Raw genomic sequence first — 22,387 nt, 5'->3', positions numbered from 1 at the left:
AGGCCTCCCATGCATGAGCAGACCTCCCTCGGATGAGCAGACCTCCCGTGCATGAGCAGGCCTCCCGTGCATGAGCAGGCCTCCCGTGCATGAGCAGGCCTCCCGTGCATGAGCAGGCCTCCCGCGCATGAGCAGGCCTCCCATGCATGAGCAGACCTCCCTCGGATGAGCAGGCCTCCCGTGCATGAGCAGGCCTCCCGTGCATGAGCAGGCCTCCCGCGCATGAGCAGGCCTCCCGTGCATGAGCAGGCCTCCCGTGCATGAGCAGACCTCCCGTGCATGAGCAGACCTCCCGTGCATGAGCAGACCTCCCGTGCATGAGCAGACCTCCCGTGCATGAGCAGGCCTCCCGTGCATGAGCAGACCTCCCTCGGATGAGCAGGCCTCCCGCGCATGAGCAGACCTCCCTCGGATGAGCAGACCTCCCGTGCATGAGCAGGCCTCCCGTGCATGAGCAGACCTCCCGTGCATGAGCAGACCTCCCGTGCATGAGCAGACCTCCCTCGGATGAGCAGACCTCCCGTGCATGAGCAGACCTCCCTCGGATGAGCAGACCTCCCGTGCATGAGCAGACCTCCCTCGGATGAGCAGACCTCCCGTGCATGAGCAGACCTCCCTCGGATGAGCAGACCTCCCGTGCATGAGCAGACCTCCCTCGGATGAGCAGACCTCCCTCGGATGAGCAGGCCTCCCGTGCATGAGCAGACCTCCCGTGCATGAGCAGACCTCCCTCGGATGAGCAGGCCTCCCGTGCATGAGCAGACCTCCCGTGCATGAGCAGACCTCCCTCGGATGAGCAGACCTCCCGTGCATGAGCAGATCTCCCTCGGATGAGCAGACCTCCCGTGCATGAGCAGGCCTCCCGTGCATGAGCAGACCTCCCGTGCATGAGCAGGCCTCCCGTGCATGAGCAGGCCTCCCGCGCATGAGCAGGCCTCCCATGCATGAGCAGACCTCCCTCGGATGAGCAGACCTCCCGTGCATGAGCAGGCCTCCCGTGCATGAGCAGGCCTCCCGTGCATGAGCAGACCTCCCTCGGATGAGCAGGCCTCCCGTGCATGAGCAGGCCTCCCGCGCATGAGCAGGTCTCCCGCGCATGAGCAGGCCTCCCATGCATGAGCAGGCCTCCCGCGCATGAGCAGGCCTCCCGCGCATGAGCAGGCCTCCCGCGCATGAGCAGGCCTCCCGCGCATGAGCAGGCCTCCCGTGCATGAGCAGACCTCCCTCGGATGAGCAGACCTCCCGTGCATGAGCAGGCCTCCCGTGCATGAGCAGGCCTCCCGCGCATGAGCAGACCTCCCTCGGATGAGCAGACCTCCCGTGCATGAGCAGGCCTCCCGTGCATGAGCAGACCTCCCGTGCATGAGCAGACCTCCCGTGCATGAACAGACCTCCCTCGGATGAGCAGGCCTCCCGTGCATGAGCAGACCTCCCTCGGATGAGCAGACCTCCCTCGGATGAGCAGGCCTCCTGTGCATGAGCAGACCTCCCTCGGATGAGCAGACCTCCCGTGCATGAGCAGACCTCCCTCGGATGAGCAGACCTCCCTCGGATAAGCAGACCTCCCTCGGATGAGCAGGCCTCCCGTGCATGAGCAGGCCTCCCGTGCATGAGCAGGCCTCCCGCGCATGAGCAGGCCTCCCGCGCATGAGCAGGCCTCCCGTGCATGAGCAGGCCTCCCGTGCATGAGCAGACCTCCCGTGCATGAGCAGACCTCCCGTGCATGAGCAGGCCTCCCGTGCATGAGCAGACCTCCCTCGGATGAGCAGGCCTCCCGCGCATGAGCAGACCTCCCTCGGATGAGCAGACCTCCCGTGCATGAGCAGGCCTCCCGTGCATGAGCAGACCTCCCGTGCATGAGCAGACCTCCCTCGGATGAGCAGACCTCCCGTGCATGAGCAGACCTCCCTCGGATGAGCAGACCTCCCGTGCATGAGCAGACCTCCCTCGGATGAGCAGGCCTCCCGTGCATGAGCAGACCTCCCTCGGATGAGCAGACCTCCCGTGCATGAGCAGACCTCCCTCGGATGAGCAGGCCTCCCGTGCATGAGCAGGCCTCCCGTGCATGAGCAGGCCTCCCGTGCATGAGCAGACCTCCCGTGCATGAGCAGGCCTAACGTGCATGAGCAGACCTCCCTCGGATGAGCAGACCTCCCGTGCATGAGCAGACCTCCCTCGGATGAGCAGACCTCCCTCGGATGAGCAGGCCTCCCGTGCATGAGCAGACCTCCCTCGGATGAGCAGACCTCCCGTGCATGAGCAGACCTCCCTCGGATGAGCAGGCCTACCGTGCATGAGCAGGCCTCCCGTGCATGAGCAGGCCTCCCGTGCATGAGCAGACCTCCCGTGCATGAGCAGGCCTCCCGTGCATGAGCAGACCTCCCGTGCATGAGCAGGCCTCCCGTGCATGAGCAGACCTCCCTCGGATGAGCAGGCCTCCCGCGCATGAGCAGACCTCCCTCGGATGAGCAGGCCTCCCGTGCATGAGCAGGCCTCCCGTGCATGAGCAGACCTCCCGTGCATGAGCAGGCCTCCCGTGCATGAGCAGACCTCCCGTGCATGAGCAGACCTCCCTCGGATGAGCAGACCTCCCGTGCATGAGCAGACCTCCCTCGGATGAGCAGACCTCCCGTGCATGAGCAGACCTCCCTCGGATGAGCAGACCTCCCTCGGATGAGCAGACCTCCCGTGCATGAGCAGACCTCCCTCGGATGAGCAGACCTCCCTCGGATGAGCAGGCCTCCCGTGCATGAGCAGACCTCCCTCGGATGAGCAGACCTCCCTGGGATGAGCAGGCCTCCCGTGCATGAGCAGACCTCCCTCGGATGAGCAGACCTCCCGTGCATGAGCAGACCTCCCTCGGATGAGCAGGCCTCCCGTGCATTAGCAGGCCTCCCGTGCATGAGCAGGCCTCCCGTGCATGAGCAGACCTCCCGTGCATGAGCAGGCCTCCCGTGCATGAGCAGACCTCCCTCGGATGCGCAGTAGTCTTGGACTGACATCACTGAAGCTGATAACGGAGCTAAGGCTGAACGGCAGACCACGGGGGGATGGCGCGGGACTGAGACGTGTTTATGGGGCGGGAGGAACCCCCTGGGTAAGTATCCGAGCTATACTATACGTCGTCTCTGAGCCTCTTTGCAAAAAAAACACAGTGTTTCCTTGAGCCCAGGCCTCTGCTCTGGGGGAAACGGTTGTTTGCTTATCCTTCCCTACTGAAAGTGCCATAAACCCTGAAGCATCTCATATCCTTAGGGATGGATCAGGAGAGTCCAGAGGCCAGAAACCAGATCAGCGATCATAAATGTCTGGCTGTCCAGAACCACCTTCCTGCACATTGCCTGGAATTCACTGTCCCCTAATTCAGCTCTGCTATATATGATTCCATATGGTGCCATCATCACTTGATGAATATTTCAGACCCGCTCGGGTGCAGTTGTTGACGATTCGCAATGCAACAAGGTCAATGCGCCTTTTTACAGGTTAAGGAAGAAAAATTCAAACCAGCTGCTCTAGGGTTTCCCATTTCAATTATATGCCTTTATTAAGTACAGTCTCCAAAAATGCAAAAGGTCCCTGAACACATTAAAATCACTTAAAAACAGCCTGTGGAGCGCTCCTCACTCATGACCCAGCAAACTGTCACCCAATCACATCCACACTGGTACCGGTACCACACAATCCGGATTTTCTTCAGAGTGGTGGAGAGGGGTTTAGACAATTGCTGTAGTCAGTTAGATGGTAAGCCGACATTACAATGCTGTTAGTTCCGGTCTATGCACAGACATAAGCAGCCAAAGCAAGCCTTGTATGCACAGTTGGCAGCGCTGCCAGTCAAGTGTCTCACCAGTCCCTGGGCGCCCAGTGCTAATCCCACAGCTCTTGGTCTCGGCTGAGTCTCCAGACTGCTGTTTCTTCTTCGCAGCACTCAACCACACTGCGTCAATCAGCGGGGAGCGGCGATTCAGCGTCCACTCGGTCCTCCCAGCACTTGTCAGCTTGGAGTGAGGTGCTCAGTACACAGGACGGGACGTGACCCCGCCCATTGACGCGTTGCGCCCGCCCACTGCGAGCTTCGTTCCCTGGCGGTATTATTACTTCCAGATTTTGAGGTATTTTCTGAACATTTCAGACCCTAAAATCAGGAAACAATCATGCTGCCAGAATGCCAGCAGCAGCCCTACCTCTCACTCACCTCCCTGGGCTCCAGTGCTGCAGTTTTACCCCCATCCACCGGGTGGTGCTGTAACACTTTGGTGAGATCAATGACGGTGATCTCAACAGAGTGACTCAGAGCCTCAGAGGACAGGAAGGAGAATGGCCACCGACGTCTGGATCCCCCAGGAGGTGAGTAAAAGCTCCCGATGCCCTCCATTGACTTGCATTGAGACTACAGCAGCTAGCTAGCTCCGCTCAGGATTACCGTCAGGGAGGTTAATGGTTCGGATAACTGGTTCACACCCTGAGATATCAATTCCATAGACAGGGAAGGTGGTAAAACAAGAATGTTTCTATCTGTGGGTTCAGCGCATAATGACTGAGTCTAAAATGTTGTTTTTTATATCGTATGTTGGATATCCACAGTGACAGGAAAAAATTGGAGAAAATGCCATATTCTCTCGCTAAGGCAAGTGGCCCGATTGCTAGGGGTGGAGGTATAATTTCTGGTTACCATCTCCACCCTCCAGCAGAGAGAGGGTTACATTGCAGGACACACAGGCTGCCCATCTCTGATTACCATCTCCACCCTCCAGCAGAGAGAGGGTTACATTGCTGGACACACAGGCTGCCCATCTCTGGTTACCATCTCCACCCCCCAGCAGAGAGAGGGTTACATTGCTGGACACACAGGCTGCCCATCTCTGATTACCATCTCCACCCCCCAGCGGAGGAAGGGTTACATTGCTGGACACACAGACTGCCCATCTCTGATTACCATCTCCACCCTCCAGCAGAGAGAGGGTTACATTGCTGGACACACAGGCTGCCCATCTCTGGTTACCATCTCCATCCTCCAGCGGAGAGAGGGTTACATTGCTGGACACACAGACTGCCCATCTCTGGTTACCATCTCCACCCCCCAGCGGAGAGAGGGTTACATTGCTGGACACACAGACTGCCCATCTCTGATTACCATCTCCACCCTCCAGCGGAGAGAGGGTTATATTGCTGGACACACAGGCTGCCCATCTCTGATTACCATCTCCATCCCCCAGCAGAGAGAGGGTTATATTGCTGGACACACAGGCTGCCCATCTCTGATTACCATCTCCATCCCCCAGCAGAGAGAGGGTTATATTGCTGGACACACAGGCTGCCCATCTCTGACTACCATCTCCACCCTCCAGCAGAGGGAGGGTTATATTGCTGGACACTCAGACTGCCCATCTCTGATTACCATCACCACCCCCCAGCAGAGAGAAGGTTATATTGCTGGACACACAGACTGCCCATCTCTGATTACCATCTCCACCCCCCAGCGGAGAGAGGGTTAATGTAATGATCCGCTCAGCTGGCTGCACAGGCAGACAGCTGTTTGACCATTCCTTGACTCTGTGGGGTGCAGGTCTCTGGATAAGAGACCTGTCTTTGCTTTGCAAGCTTCAGACCTGCTCTGCTGAGGAATTTGCATATACTGATTATGCAAATTTCCTAGTCGCCTCCCTTGAAGGCTTGCAGCATAAATACCATGTGATCCCACAATCCTTTGCTGGTCATCATGGTTTGTTACTGTTGAAACACTCCTGGAGTGTCAACCTTGCTATTGTCTGCTAAAGATTATCTTAGAGTATTCCTGGGGACTGCATTAGGCATCCCTCTATTACAGTCAGGTTGTATTATTTGTATTGCCTGTTCTGTCTTCTGTTTGTCCTTGCGATTGCACTGTCGACAGCGGTTGGCGATGGTGAATCGTTTGCTCCAGAGCCTGGATCACACTTGCTCTGGCGGAAAGAGCAGTGGATCCTACTAAGCTCTGTTTCTGTACTTGGATCACACTTGCTCTGGCGGGAAGAGCAGTGGATCCTGCTAGCCTGTTTCTGTACTTGGATCACACTTGCTCTGGTGGAAAGAGCAGTGGATCCTGCTAGCTCTGTTTCTGTAGTTGGTTCACACTCGCTCTGGCGGAAAGAGCAGTGGATCCTTCCTGTCCTGTCCCTAAACCTAGATCGCACTCGCTCTGGCGGAAGAGTGGTGGATCTCATCTGACCTATTCCTGTTTCTGTTCGTTTGTCTGTCTGGATCGCACTCGCTCTAGCGGTAGCAGCGGTGGTTCCTTTTGAACTCTGTCTGGGAGTGCAGGCCAGAGCTGCGGTTGCTGCTGGTTGCTCCTTCTCTCTGTCTTGTCTGATACGAACGCTTGCTGTAGGCTCGTTGGGGTAACCGTTAAGCAAGCGTTCGCGTTCTCTATTTCGTGTTTGTGTGGCGTTGGTTAGTTAGGGTGGCGTGCTTGTCTCTGTTGCGCTTATCGTGCGGAGACCGTGCCGTAAACGCGTCCGCTTTTGCGAATGAGTGCGGTGTTCGCGTTTAGCTAGCGTTTGTTATTTTCCTTATCTTCTCATTGTTGTTTGCTGTGCCTTTGCTACTGTCGTGCTCTGTCTTGCTCAGTCTTGTGTCACTTCTGGCAATCGCCTCTCTCGCGATTGCGTTCCTACTTTGTTTCTGCTGTTGTGTGTGCACCGTCGCGGGTTGGCGACTAGATTGGTGCACACACATACATTCTGTCCCTGTGCTCATTCTCATTCGCTTTTCTTGCGATTGCGTTCTCACTTGGTTTCCACTGTTGTGTGTTCATCGTCGCAGGTTGGCGACGAGATTGGTGGACATACATACATTCCTTCTCTGTGCTTATTCAGTCTAGTGTCGCTGTTAGCAATCGCCATCTCTTGCGATTGCTTTCCCACCTGATCTTCACGGTTGTGGGTTCATCGTTGCTGGATGGCGACTAGATTGGTGGACACACATACACCCTGTCGCTGTGCTCTCTCTCTTTAAGGGCTATCTTGCCCTGCATTGCTTCCCCTCGTACAATTCCTATTGGCATCTGTGGCTGTGCAGAGAATCTTTTCCTCTGCACTGCACGGCTCCATCTACCGGCAGGAATTCCCCTCTACAGGTGCATTGCACCTTTTGCTGGGTTCTCTCAGATTATACGCTTGTGGAGGATTTCCGCAGTGTCAGCACGCATCCTGTGCGCTGACCACGGAAAGAATTCCACAATCGTTACAGATATATTGCTGGACACACAGACTGTGCCCCTCTCTGATTACCATCTCCACCCCCCAGCAGAGAGAGGGTTACATTGCTGGACACACAGACTGCCCATCTCTGATTACCATCTCCACCCTCCAGCAGAGAAAGGGTTATATTCCTGGACACACATGCTGCCCATCTCTGATTACCATCTCCACCCTCCAGCAGAGAAAGGGTTACATTGCTGGACACACAGACTGCCCATCTCTGATTACCATCTCCACCCCCCAGCAGAAAGAGGGTTACATTGCTGGACACACAGACTGCCCATCTCTGATTACCATCTCCACCCCCAGAAGAGAAAGGGTTATATTGCTGGACACACAGACTGCCCATCTCTGATTACCATCTGCACCCCCCAGCGGAGAGAGGGTTATATTGCTGGACACACAGACTGCCCATCTCTGGTAACCATCTCCACCCTCCAGCAGAGAGAGGGTTATATTGCTGGACACACAGACTGCCCATCTCTGATTACCATCTCCACCCTCCAGCAGAGAAAGGGTTATATTGCTGGACACACAGACTGCCCATCTCTGGTTACCATCTCCACCCTCCAGTAGAGAGAGGGTTATATTGCTTAACACACAGACTGCACATCTCTGATTACCATCTCCACCCCCCAGCAGGTAGAGGGTTACATTGCTGGACACACTGGCTGTCCCTCTCTGATTACCATCTCCACCCTCCAGCAGAGAGAGGGTTATATTGCTGGACACACTGGCTGTCCCTCTCTGATTACCATCTCCACCCTCCAGCAGAGAGAGGGTTACATTGCTGGACACACAGGCTGCCCATCTCTGATTACCATCTCCACCCTCCAGCAGAGAGAGGGTTACATTGCTGGACACACAGACTGCCCATCTCTGATTACCATCTCCACCCTCCAGCGGAGAAGGGGTTATATAGCTGGACACACAGACTGCCCATCTCTGATTACCATCTCTACCCTCCAGCAGAGAAAGGGTTATATTGCTGGACACACAGGCTGCCCATCTCTGATTACCATCCCCACCCTCCAGCAGAGAAAGGGTTATATTGCTGGACACACAGACTGCCCATCTCTGATTACCATCTCCACCCTCCAGCGCAGAGAGGGTTATATTGCTGGACACACAGGCTGCCTATCTCTGATTACCATCTCCACCCTCCAGCAGAGAAAGGGTTATATTGCTGGACACACAGGCTGCCCATCTCTGATTACCATCTCCACCCCCAGAAGAGAAAGGGTTATATTGCTGGACACACAGGCTGTCCATCTCTGATTACCATCTCCACCCTCCAGCAGAGAGAGGGTTACATTGCTGGACACACAGGCTGCCCATCTCTGGTTACCATCTCCACCTTCCAGCAGAGAGAGGGTTACATTGCAGGACACACAGGCTGCCCATCTCTGATTACCATCTCCACCCCCAGAAGAGAGAGGGTTACATTGCTGGACACACAGGCTGCCCATCTCTGGTTACCATCTCCACCCTCCAGCAGAGAAAGGGTTATATTGCTGGACACACAGGCTGCCCATCTCTGATTACCATCTCCACCCCCAGAAGAGAAAGGGTTATATTGCTGGACACACAGGCTGTCCATCTCTGATTACCATCTCCACCCTCCAGCAGAGAGAGGGTTACATTGCTGGACACACAGACTGCCCATCTCTGATTACCATTTCCACCCTCCAGCAGAGAGAGGGTTATATTGCTGGACACACAGACTGCCCATCTCTGATTACCATTTCCACCCTCCAGCAGAGAAAGGGTTATATTGCTGGACACACAGACTGCGCATCTCTGATTACCATCTCCACCCTCCAGCGCAGAGAGGGTTATATTGCTGGACACACAGGCTGCCTATCTCTGATTACCATCTCCACCCTCCAGCAGAGAAAGGGTTATATTGCTGGACACACAGGCTGCCCATCTCTGATTACCATCTCCACCCCCAGAAGAGAAAGGGTTATATTGCTGGACACACAGGCTGTCCATCTCTGATTACCATCTCCACCCTCCAGCAGAGAGAGGGTTACATTGCTGGACACACAGGCTGCCCATCTCTGGTTACCATCTCCACCTTCCAGCAGAGAGAGGGTTACATTGCAGGACACACAGGCTGCCCATCTCTGATTACCATCTCCACCCCCAGAAGAGAGAGGGTTACATTGCTGGACACACAGGCTGCCCATCTCTGGTTACCATCTCCACCCTCCAGCAGAGAAAGGGTTATATTGCTGGACACACAGGCTGCCCATCTCTGATTACCATCTCCACCCCCAGAAGAGAAAGGGTTATATTGCTGGACACACAGACTGTCCATCTCTGATTACCATCTCCACCCTCCAGCAGAGAGAGGGTTACATTGCTGGACACACAGGCTGCCCATCTCTGATTACCATCTCCACCCTCCAGCAGAGAGAGGGTTACATTGCTGGACACACAGGCTGCCCATCTCTGGTTACCATCTCCACCCCCAGAAGAGAAAGGGTTATATTGCTGGACACACAGGCTGCCCATCTCTGGTTACCATCTCCACCTTCCAGCAGAGAGAGGGTTACATTGCTGGACACACAGGCTGCCCATCTCTGGTTACCATCTCCACCTTCCAGCAGAGAATGGGTTACATTGCTGGACACACAGGCTGCCCATCTCTGATTACCATCTCCACCCTCCAGCAGAGAGAGGGTTACATTGCTGGACACACAGGCTGCCCATCTCTGGTTACCATCTCCACCCTCCAGCAGAGAAAGGGTTATATTGCTGGACACACAGGCTGCCCATCTCTGGTTACCATCTCCACCTTCCAGCAGAGAGAGGGTTACATTGCAGGACACACAGGCTGCCCATCTCTGATTACCATCTCCAGCCTCCAGCAGAGAGAGGGTTACATTGCTGGACACAAAGACTGCCCATCTCTGTTTGGGGGTTCTTCCATTGCCAACCCATACACCATCAAGGATTTGGATATTTACCGCAGGACTATTACCCACAGAACTTTCTAACTTCTGTTTTGACCTACACTTTCAGTGCTAAACGTCATTGTACAGACTGCGTCAGACATTATCCGGTCATTTTCACTTTCAATGCCTACTATTTTATTATAGCAATCTGTTCATTTTCTGTATTCATATTATGTATTATTTTCCTATAAAATAAATGATTACAAATGGTTTGTCGGAGTGCTTGTTCTAAAATCTCCACAAAGAGTCCCGCATTTCCTAAGATAACATTACAATAACTGTTGCATCGATATTGTTACATTTTGCCATCTCTAGAAAGGATATTGATTTTTTTCCTACAGGAGTAGCTAAAGTTACATTTGCGTATCCGCATCCTAATGGGGATTGGTGGCATCAACCCCATCTCTATATGAGATCGCAGATTGTATCAATTGTACATCCAATCACAACTGTACTGTGTGTGGACTCCCCAACCAATCTAAGAGGTTACTATGCCTGAAGCGCTGAATGCCTTCAAGATCCCTACCATAGTTACACCTCCATCATAGTGTAAGGACAAGAGGCTCACAATCTAATCCCTACCATAGTCACATCCCCATCATAGTGTAAGGACAAGGGGCTCACAATCTAATCCCTACCATAGTCACACCTCCATCATAGTGTAAGGACAAGGAGCTCACAATCTAATAGTTGCAGCATCTCTAATAGTTCTCAGCTTTCTTTAGAAAAACCTGCAGTGTTGTGAAAATAAAATCACTTTCATTGACCTCTACATATTTCTTTCACGTAACCTTTTATGACTGTTTCTTTGTTCCTTCCAGATGTACCACCAACCAGATGTATCGCCAAATATTCCATTTGTGAAGAACATCACAGCGCCACAGATTGCCTTACCCCTGGAATTAATGGTCATCAGGAAGGTGAAATTTTGTACAGTCCCAAGACAGCCATGTTGCAAAGAAACACCATGAATGGTGTGCTGGAAGAAAGGGGAAATGTAATGGAGACTAATCTTGTTCAGAACGTTCCTATGGAAGATCTTCAGTCATGTGATGAAACCTTTCTCGACATTTATACACCCACAGATCCGGCCCACAAGGAAGAGCTCTATGCTCATGTAGATGACACTATGGCAAGTACTGGCCTTTATATGACTATAAGTCCTGTGCATTTTACATGTGATGGCATCGGTCCACCACACTCACTTGAGGAGAGGACGCTTGATGCTCCAACAAGCATTGATCCTTCAGAGTATACAACTAGAGTCATTAAAGAGGAGCCAAATGAAGAAGATCTTCTTGATGCTAATATTTATAAGTCCATAAATACTACCCTTTATTCATCCACCAGTATTAAGGAGGAATCCAGTTTATGTGAAGAAGCCGACCTTAGTGACTTTTACACTCCTGCAGCAAATGGCCCAACAGGCTATATGTCCACCAATATTAAAGAAGAGCCCAGCTCAGTATTCACTGATGAGAACTTTTCCGCTAACCTCTACATCTCTGCACTAAATACATATACCGAGGACTCTGCAGGTCAGCTAAGCCCCTGGGACGTTGCCCCACCACAGATAGCCAGCAATTCTCCAGGGCTGCTATATAATTGCGGGACAGGCACCTCAAGTGTCCAGGCTTCTGGGGACAAGACTTTTATGTGTTTAGAGTGCGGAAAGTGCTTTTCGTGTGGTCCACACCTTACACGCCACCAGCGGACTCACACTGGTGAACGCCCTTTCAAATGTACAGACTGTGGAAAATTATTCTCCAGCAGTTCCAACCTGCTCATGCACCAGAGGACTCACACGGGGGAAAAGCCCTTTGCTTGCCTGCAGTGTGGCAAACGCTTTGCCAGAAACCCTCACCTGGTTCGCCACCTGCGGATCCACACTGGTGAGAAACCGTTTGAATGTGCTGAGTGCGGCCGAAGGTTTAACCAGGACTCCAATCTTCTCAAGCATCAACGCACTCACTCTGGAGAGCGGCCGTTTGCATGCCAGGACTGTGGGAAGACCTTCACCAGCAACCCTCATCTACTCCGCCATCGGCGGGTTCATACGGGGGAGAAACCATTTTCCTGTCCAGAATGCGGTAAATGTTTTTCCAACAGCTCCAACCTCATCACACACCGGAGAACTCACCTTTCCCTCCGACTGCTGGAAGATCTCCAGGATAAAATCCCAGCTGTACGTCCACAAGAGAACCTTCCAGCAACACTTCAAACAATCCCATAATAACCATCTTCCTACTATAGACTCCCGCTTTCACATATGGTGAATGATGTCCCACGTCTTACACACTCCGGTGGGAGGGGGAGGGGGGGGGTGAGTTAAATTTATCATCAATCGTGTTCAAAATACAACATTTTCTTTCTAGTTTTCCATTATGTTTTCCTTCCCAAAGTAAAGCAGCCAATTTGTCTGATCTTTCTTGTGACCCTTCCTGTTTCTTCCAGTGGCCACCTTTGTAAGAATCTCTGTTGTCCTCCAATTCTCACTATTGCCCCCTCAGTCACATTGTGGTTTTACCAGTGATTTTTTCCAGGGTAATACTAGATAGATACAAGATGATTGTACAGTATTTTCCATCTTAAATGTCCCGAATTTCACAATGCAGAGGCCTCAAGCCATTTCTGACAAGTTAAATGCTAGGTACACACGATGCAATTTTCTGACAGATTTACTGTCAGATCGATTATTTCCAACATATCAACAGTTTTTCAAATGACTGGAGACACAGAATCAGCTGTCCCCATGCTCAGAGTCTGGGATCTATGAAAGGTCTGGAGACACAGAATCAGCTGTCCCCATTCTCAGAGTCTAGGATCTATGAAAGGTCTGGAGGCACAGAATCAGCTGTCCCCATTCTCAGAGTCTGGGATCTATGAAAGGTCTGGAGGCACAGAATCAGCTGTCCCCATTCTCAGAGTCTGGGATCTATGAAAGGTCTGGAGGCACAGAATCAGCTGTCCCCATTCTCAGAGTCTGGGATCTATGAAGGGTCTGGAGGCACAGAATCAGCTGACCCCATTCTCAGAGTCTGGGATCTATGATAGGTCTGGAGGCACATGATTAGCTGTCCCCATTCTCAGAGTCTGGGATCTATGTAATGTCTGGAGGCACAGAATCAGCTGTCCCCATTCTCAGAGTCTGGGATCTATGTAATGTCTGGAGGCACAGAATCAGCTGTCCCCATTCTCAGAGTCTGGGATCTATGAAAGGTCTGGAGACACAGAATCAGCTGTCCCCATTCTCAGAGTCTGGGATCTATGAAAGGTCTGGAGGCACAGAATCAGCTGTCCCCATTCTCAGAGTCTGGGATCTATGAAGGGTCTGGAGGCACAGAATCAGCTGTCCCCATTCTCAGAGTCTGGGATCTATGATAGGTCTGGAGGCACAGAATCAGCTGTCCCAATTCTCAGAGTCTGGGATCTATATAATGTCTGGAGGCACAGAATCAGCTGTCCCCATTCTCAGAGTCTGGGATCTATGTAATGTCTGGAGGCACAGGATTAGCTGTTCCCATTCTCAGAGTCTTGGATCTATGAAATGTCTGGAGGCACAGAATCAGCTGTCCCCATTCTCAGAATCTGAGATCTATGTAATGTCTGGAGGCACATAATCAGCTGTCCCCATTCTCAGAGTCTGGGATCTATGAAATGTCTGGAGGCACAGAATCAGCTGTCCCCATTCTCAGAGTCTGGGATCTATGAAAGCGCAAAGCTGAGCTTATTTTTATAATTGTGTGAGTTGTAACATGGGCAGTTTGCGCACTGTATCTGTGTTCTGTAAAACAGACTCTTAGTGGGTGGTGGCTACACCTGAGGAAGGGGCAGTGAACCCGTAACATGTAGTGTGTGTTCAGCTGCTCAAATAAACAGACATAGGCAAGTTTGAAGCCTGTGGAGGGCCTTTTTCTACATAATGAAAACAGACTTAGCGCTCTTTAAAGAAATGACAATGTACAAATAATGTCTAAGTACATTTTTCTACTTTTCATGTTAAATATCAGAGGTGAAAGCTGTAATTCATTGTGTGTAGGATTTAGCTCTATTGGGACAAATAATTATCAAAACTGGTGTCTGCTTCAATGCACAACCAATGATTTTTTTGCATATCAGACTACAGAGTATTGTTTTCTGAAAGCAAATTAAAGTATGAAAAGCTGTGGTGTCAGAGACAATTACAAATATTTATAACAAGTCTGCTCTCTTCAGACACTCCAGTCAAAAACACAGGACACCGCTTTCTCTCACACACACTAGCACGGTTAACAGATGCACTGTGAGGGAATCCCCCCTCCCATCATGGCTCATTCTGTCATCAGATTAGAGTTAAAGGAATTTGATACAGTAAAAAAAGGAGCAAAAGAGATAAGCAAGTGAATTGTATTCATCATTATTTGCCAGCACTTCAGGAACTCTCTCAATCCCAGGGGAAATAAAAGTTAATCAATAGTGTTCCTTTAATTTTATACATTTGGATTGTCCAATTAAAGCTCGCTGCCAGATTGAAAATAAACTCATGTTAGATTCCTCAGATTTGTCCGTTTTTTATGGACTGCGGGGATAGAGGATATATTGATTTACACTATATACTGTATACATCACACCCAAATACACCATAATCAATGTGCTATTCATTGCAAAAGGCAAAATATACAGTGCTGCTGATCTGTAACCTTCCCCCGCCTCCTAATCCATGCCAAGTGGGAGGGGCAAACACAGGAACAGGCGGGGATACCCAGCGCTGCTGAACTGTAACCTTTCCCCGCCTCCCAATCCATGCCAAGTGGGAGGGGCAAACACAGGAACAGGCGGGATACCCAGCGCTGCTGATCTGTAACCTTCCCCCGCCTCCTAATCCATGCCAAGTGGGAGGGGCAAACACAGGAACAGGCGGGGATACCCAGCGCTGCTGAACTGTAACCTTTCCCCGCCTCCCAATCCATGCCAAGTGGGAGGGGCAAACACAGGAACAGGCAGGATACCCAGCGCTGCTAATCTGTAACCTTCCCCCTGCCTCCCAATCCATGCCAAGTGGGAGGGGCCAACATAGGAACAGGCGGAATACCCAGTGCTGCTGATCTCTAACCTTCCCCCTGCCTCCCAATCCATGCCAAGTGGGAGGGGCCAACATAGGAACAGGCGGGATACCCAGTGCTGCTAACCTGTAACCTTCCCCCTGTCTCCCAATCCATGCCAAGTGGGAGGGGAAAACACAGGAACCAGCGGGATACCCAGTGCTGCTGATCTGTAACCTTCCCCCTGCCTCCCAATCCATGCCAAGTGGGAGGGGCAAACACAGGTACAGGCGGGATACCCAGAGCTGCTGATCTGTAACCTTCCCCCTGCCTCTCAATCCATGCCAAGTGGGAGGGGCAAACACAGGTACAGGCAGGATACCCAGCGCTGCTGATCTGTAACCTTCCCCGTGCCTCCCAATCCATGCCAAGTAGGAGGGGCAAACACAGGAACAGGCAGGATACCCAGTGCTTCTGATCTATAACGTCCTCCCTGCCTCCCAATCCATGCCAAGTGGGAGGGGCCAACACAGGAACAGGTGGGAATACCCAGAGCTGCTGATCTGTAACCTTCCCCCTGCCTCCCAATCCATGCCAAGTGGGAGGGGCCAACACAGGAACAGGTGGGAATACCCAGTGCTGCTGATCTGTAACCTTCCCCCTGCCTCCCAATCCATGCCAAGTGGGAGGGGCATTCACAGGAACAGGCGGGATACCCAGTGCTGCTGATCTGTAACCTTCCCCCTGCCTCTCAATCCATGCCAAGTGGGAGGGGCAAACACAGGTACAGGCAGGATACCCAGCGCTGCTGATCTGTAACCTTCCCCCTGCCTCCCAATCCATGCCAAGTGGGAGGGGCCAACACAGGAACAGGTGGGAATACCCAGTGCTGCTGATCTGTAACCTTCCCCCTGCCTCCCAATCCATGCCAAGTGGGAGGGGCATTCACAGGAACAGGCGGGATACCCAGTGCTGCTGATCTGTAACCTTCCCCCTGCCTCTCAATCCATGCCAAGTGGGAGGGGCAAACACAGGTACAGGCAGGATACCCAGCGCTGCTGATCTGTAACCTTCCCCGTGCCTCCCAATCCATGCCAAGTAGGAGGGGCAAACACAGGAACAGGCAGGATACCCAGTGCTTCTGATCTGTAACGTCCTCCCTGCCTCCCAATCCATGCCAAGTGGGAGGGGCCAACACAGGAACAGGTGGGAATACCCAGAGCTGCTGATCTGTAACCTTCCCCCTGCCTCCCAATCCATGCCAAGTGGGAGGGGCAAACACAGGTACAGGCGGGATATCCAGTGCTGCTGATCTGTAACCTTCCCCCTGCCTCCCAATCAATGCCAAGTGGGAGGAGCAAACACAGGAACAGGAAGGATACCCAGCGCTGCTGATCTGTAACCTTCCCCCGCCTCCCAATCCATGCTAAGTGGGAGGGGCCAACACAGGAACAGGCAGGATATCCAGTGCTGCTGATCTGTAACCTTCCCCCTGCCTCCCAATCCATGCCAAGTAGGAGGGGCAAACACAGGAACAGGCGGGATACCCAGTGCTTCTGATCTGTAACGTCCTCCCTGCCTCCCAATCCATGCCAAGTGGGAGGGGCAAACACAGGAACAGGTGGGAATACCCAGCGCTGCTGATCTGTAACGCTCTCCCTGCCTCCCAATCCATGCCAAGTGGGAGGGGCTAACACAGGAACAGGCGGGATACCCAGTGCTGCTGATCTGTAACCTTCCCCCTGCCTCCCAATCCATGCCAAGTGGGAGGGGCATTCACAGGAACTGGCGGGATACCCAGCGCTGCTAATCTGTAACCTTCCCCCGCCTCCCAATCCATGTAAAGTGGGAGGGGCCAACACAGGAACAAGCGGGATACAGAGCGCTGCTGATCTGTAACCTTCCCCCTGCCTCCCAATCCATGCCAAGTGAGAGGGGCAAACACAGGAACAGGCGGGATACCCAGAGCTGCTGATCTGTAACCTTCCCCCCTGCCTCCCAATCTATGCCAAGTGGGAGGGGCCATCACAGGAACAAGCGGGATACCCAGTGCTGCTGATCTGTAACCTTCCCCCTGCCTCCCAATCCATGCCAAGTGGGAGGGGCAAACACAGGAACAGGCGGGATACAGAGCGCTGCTGATCTGTAACCTTCCCCCACCTCCCAATCCATGCAAAGTGGGAGGGGCCAACACAGAAACAGGCGGGATACCCAGCGCTGCTGATCTGTAACCTTCCCCCGCCTCCCAATCCATGCAAAGTGGGAGGGGTAAACACAGGAACAGGCGGGATACTAAGGGCTGCTGATCTGTAACGCTCTCCCTGCCAATCCATGCCAAATGGGAGGGGCAAACACAGGAACAGGCAGGATACCCAGTGCTGCTGATCTGTAACCTGCCCCCTGCCTCCCAATCCATGTGAAGTGGGAGGGGCCAACACAGGAACAGGCGGGATACAGAGCGCTGCTGATCTGTAACCTTCCCCCTGCCTCCCAATCCATGCCAAGTGGGAGGGGCATTCACAGGAACAGGCAGGATACCCAGAGCTGCTGATCTGTAACCTTCCCCCCTGCCTCCCAATCTATGCCAAGTGGGAGGGGCCATCACAGGAACAAGCGGGATACCCAGTGCTGCTGATCTGTAACCTTCCCCCTGCCTTCCAATCCATGCTAAGTGGGAGGGGCCAACCCAGAACAGGTGGGAATACCCAGTGCTGCTGATCTGTAACCTTCCCCCTGCCTCCCAATCCATGTAAAGTGGGAGGGGCCAACACAGGAACAGGCGGGATACCCTGTGCTGCTGATCTGTAACCTTCCCCCTGCCTTCCAATCCATGCCAAGTGGGAGGGGCCAACACAGGAACAGGCGGGGTACCCAGTGCTGCTGATCTGTAACCTTCCCCATGCTTCCCACTCCATGTCAAGTGGGAGGGGCAAACACAGGAACAGGCGGGATACCCAGCGCTGCTGATCTGTAACCTTCCCCCGCCTCCTAATCCATGCTAAGTGGGAGGGGCAAACAGAGGAACTGGCAGGATACCCAGCGCTGCTGATCTGTAACCTTCCCCGCCTCCCAATCCATGCCAAGTGCTGCCCCTCCTGCCCCTAGAGGAGAGATGTGTAAGTACTGCCCCTAGAGGAGAGATGTGTAAATGCTGCCCCTGGAGGAGAGATGTGTAAGTGCCGCCCCTAGAGGAGAGATGTGTAAGTGCTACCCCTCCTGCCCCTAGAGGAGAGATGTGTAAGTGCTGCCCCTAGAGGAGAGATGTGTAAGTGCTGCCCCTAGAGGAGAGATGTGTAAGTGCCGCCCCTAGAGGAGAGATGTGTAAGTGCTGCCCCTAGAGGAGAGATGTGTAAGTGCTGCTGCTCCTGCCTCTAGAGGAGAGATGTGTAAGTGCTGCCCCTAGAGGAGAGATGTGTAAGTGCTGCCCCTCCTGCCCCTAGAGGAGAGATGTGTAAGTGCTGCCCCTAGAGGAGAGATGTGTAAGTGCTACCCCTCCTGCCCCTAGAGGAGAGATGTGTAAGTGCTGCCCCTAGAGGAGAGATGTGTAAGTGCTGCCCCTAGAGGAGAGATGTGTAAGTGCTGCTGCTCCTGCCTCTAGAGGAGAGATGTGTAAGTGCTGCCCCTAGAGGAGAGATGTGTAAGTGCTGCCCCTCCTGCCCCTAGAGGAGAGATGTGTAAGTGCTGCCCCTAGAGGAGAGATGTGTAAGTGCTGCCCCTAGAGGAGAGATGTGTAAGTGCTGCTGCTCCTGCCTCTAGAGGAGAGATGTGTAAGTGCTGCCCCTAGAGGAGAGATGTGTAAGTGCTGCCCCTCCTGCCCCTAGAGGAGAGATGTGTAAGTGCTGCCCCTCCTGCCCCTAGAGGAGAGATGTGTAAGTGCTGCCCCTCCTGCCCCTAGAGGAGAGATGTGTAAAGCTTCATCCACACGAGGCGATCCGGCGGCTCGATTAGCCGCCGGATCACCTCTTCCGCATCCCCGTGCGTACCCGCCGCGTACCCGCTCGCCTGCGCATGTGTCGGATTCGATCCCCCGCTCGTCCCCGCCGGCGCCGTTTATCTTCCGCTCAATTCCCTGCCATTGTCCCCTCGTGGGGAACGAGCAGGGAATCGGCGGTGGCGAAATCCGACCTGACGGATCTTATCAATCGAGCCGCATCGGCGGCTCGATTGATAAGTCACATCGCCTCGTGTAGATGAGGCTTAAGTGCTGCCCCTAGAGGAGAGTTGTGTAAGTGCTGCCCTTCCTGCCTCTAGAGGACAGTTGTGGAGCTGCTGCCTCTTGAGGAGAGATGTGGAGGCGCTACCTCTAGACTAGAGATGTGTAAGTGCCGCCCCTCCTGCCCCTAGAGGAGAGATGTGTAAGTGCTGCCCCTCCTGCCCCTAGAGGAGAGATGTGTAAGTGCCGCCCCTCCTGCCCCTAGAGGAGAGATGTGTAAGTGCTGCCCCTCCTGCCCCTAGAGGAGAGATGTGTAAGTGCTGCCCCTCCTGCCCCTAGAGGAGAGATGTGTAAGTGCTGCCCCTCCTGCCCCTAGAGAGATGTGTAAGTGCTGCCCCTCCTGCCCCTAGAGGAGAGATGTGTAAGTGCTGCCCCTCCAGCCCCTAGAGGAGAGATGTGTAAGTGCTGCCCCTAGAGGAGAGATGCGGAGGCGCTGCCCCTAGAGGAGAGATGTGTAAGTGCTGCCCCTCCTGCCTCTAGAGGACAGTTGTGGAGCTGCTGCCTCTAGAGGAGAGATGTGTAAGAGCAGACCCCCTGCTTCTAGAGGAGAGATGTGGAGGTGCTGCCTCTAGCGGAGAGATGTGGAGGTGCTGCCTCTAGAGGAGAGATGTGGAGATGCTGCCTCTAGAGGAGAGATGTGGAGGTGCTGCCTCTAGAGGAGAGATGTGTAAGTGCAGCCCCTCCTGTCTCTAGAGGAGAGATGTGTAAGTGCTGCCCCTAGAGGAGAGATGTGTAAGTGCTGCCCCTCAAGCCCCTAGAGGAGAGATGTGTAAGTACTGCCCCTCCAGCCCCTAGAGGAGAGATGTGTAAGTGCTGTCCCTCCTGCCCCTAGAGGAGAGATGTGTAAGTGCTGCCCCTAGAGGAGAGATGTGTAAGTGCTGCCTCTAGAGGAGAGATGTGTAAGTGCTGCCCCTCCAGCCCCTAGAGGAGAGATGTGTAAGTGCTGCCCCTAGAGGAGAGATGTGTAAGTGCTGCCCCTCCAGCCCCTAGAGGAGAGATGTGTAAGTGCCGTCCCTCCAGCCCCTAGAGGAGAGATGTGTAAGTGCTGCCCCTCCAGCCCCTAGAGGAGAGATGTGTAAGTGCTGCTGCTCCTGCCTCTAGAGGAGAGATGTGTAAGTGCTGCCCCTCCTGCCCCTAGAGGAGAGATGTGTAAGTGCTGCCCCTCCAGCCCCTAGAGGAGAGATGTGTAAGTGCTGCTGCTCCTGCCTCTAGAGGAGAGATGTGTAAGTGCTGCACCTCCTGCCCCTAGAGGAGAGATGTGTAAGTGCTGCCCCTAGAGGAGAGATGTGTAACTGCTGCCCCTCCTGCCCCTAGAGGAGAGATGTGTAAGTGCTGCCCCAAGACGAGAGATGTGTAAGTGCTGACCCTCCTGCCCCTAGAGGAGAGATGTGTAAGTGCTGCCCCTCCTGCCCCTAGAGGAGAGATGTGTAAGTGCTGCCCCATAGAGGAGAGATGTGTAAGTGCTGCCCCTAGAGGAGAGATGTGTAAGTGCTGCTCCTAGAGGAGAGATGTGTAAGTGCTGCCCCTCCTGCCCCTAGAGGAGAGATGTGTAAGTGCCGCCCCTCCTGCCCCTAGAGGGGAGATGTGTAAGTGCTGCCCCTAGAGGAGAGATGTGTAAGTGCTGCCCCTCCTGCCCCTAGAGGAGAGATGTGTAAGTGCTGCCCCTCCTGCCCCTAGAGGAGAGACGTGTAAGTGCTGCCCCTCCTGCCCCTAGAGGAGAGATGTGTAAGTGCTGCCCCATAGAGGAGAGATGTGTAAGTGCCGCCCCTCCTGCCCCTAGAGGAGAGATGTGTAGGTGCTGCCCCTAGAGGAGAGATGTGTAAGTGCTGCCCCTCCTGCCCCTAGAGGAGAGATGTGTAAGTGCTGCCCCTCCTGCCCCTAGAGGAGAGATGTGTAAGTGCTGCCCCTAGAGGAGAGATGTGTAAGTGCCGCCCCTCCTGCCCCTAGAGGAGAGATGTGTAAGTGCTGCCCCTCCTGCCCCTAGAGGAGAGATGTGTAAGTGCTGCCCCTCCTGCCCCTAGAGGAGAGATGTGTAAGTGCTGCCCCTCCTGCCCCTAGAGGAGAGATGTGTAAGTGTTGCCCCTCCTGACCCTAGAGGAGAGATGTGTAAGTGCTGCCCCTAGAGGAGAGATGTGTAAGTGCTGCCCCTAGAGGAGAGATGTGTAAGTGCTGCCCCTCCAGCCCCTAGAGGAGAGATGTGTAAGTGCTGCCCCTCCTGACCCTAGAGGAGAGATGTGTAAGTGCTGCCCCATAGAGGAGAGATGTGTAAGTGCCGCCCCTCCTGCCCCTAGAGGAGAGATGTGTAGGTGCTGCCCCTAGAGGAGAGATGTGTAAGTGCTGCCCCTCCTGCCCCTAGAGGAGAGATGTGTAAGTGCTGCCCCTCCTGCCCCTAGAGGAGAGATGTGTAAGTGCTGCCCCTAGAGGAGAGATGTGTAAGTGCCGCCCCTCCTGCCCCTAGAGGAGAGATGTGTAAGTGCTGCCCCTCCTGCCCCTAGAGGAGAGATGTGTAAGTGCTGCCCCTCCTGCCCCTAGAGGAGAGATGTGTAAGTGCTGCCCCTCCTGCCCCTAGAGGAGAGATGTGTAAGTGTTGCCCCTCCTGACCCTAGAGGAGAGATGTGTAAGTGCTGCCCCTAGAGGAGAGATGTGTAAGTGCTGCCCCTAGAGGAGAGATGTGTAAGTGCTGCCCCTCCAGCCCCTAGAGGAGAGATGTGTAAGTGTTGCCCCTCCTGACCCTAGAGGAGAGATGTGTAAGTGCTGCCCCTAGAGGAGAGATGTGTAAGTGCTGCCCCTAGAGGAGAGATGTGTAAGTGCTGCCCCTCCAGCCCCTAGAGGAGAGATGTGTACGTGCTGCCCCTCCAGCCCCTAGAGGAGAGATGTGTAAGTGCTGCCCCTAGAGGAGGGATGTGTAAGTGCTGCCCCTCCAGCCCCTAGAGGAGAGATGTGTAAGTGCTG

The 22,387-nt window shown here is 53.7% G+C and overlaps 1 protein-coding gene across 1 annotated transcript in view; it reads left to right on the top strand.

Annotated features, from left to right (window-relative positions):
- The window catches only part of LOC137535630 (oocyte zinc finger protein XlCOF7.1-like), a 63,412-nt gene extending 48,674 nt beyond the window's left edge, over window positions 1–14,738 (top strand). The window contains exon 5 of the mRNA XM_068257488.1: window positions 11,023–14,738. Coding sequence (XP_068113589.1) covers window positions 11,023–12,434 — 1,412 coding nt within the window. The 3' untranslated portion in view covers window positions 12,435–14,738. The remainder of the gene's footprint in view (window positions 1–11,022) is intronic.
- The last annotated feature ends 7,649 nt before the right edge of the window (window positions 14,739–22,387 follow it).

Source organism: Hyperolius riggenbachi, chromosome 10 (assembly GCF_040937935.1).
Source record: "Hyperolius riggenbachi isolate aHypRig1 chromosome 10, aHypRig1.pri, whole genome shotgun sequence".
Lineage (NCBI taxonomy): Eukaryota > Metazoa > Chordata > Amphibia > Anura > Hyperoliidae > Hyperolius > Hyperolius riggenbachi.
The sequence above is the reverse complement of the archived record's forward strand: the minus strand, read 5'-3'. Positions and strand labels throughout refer to the sequence as shown.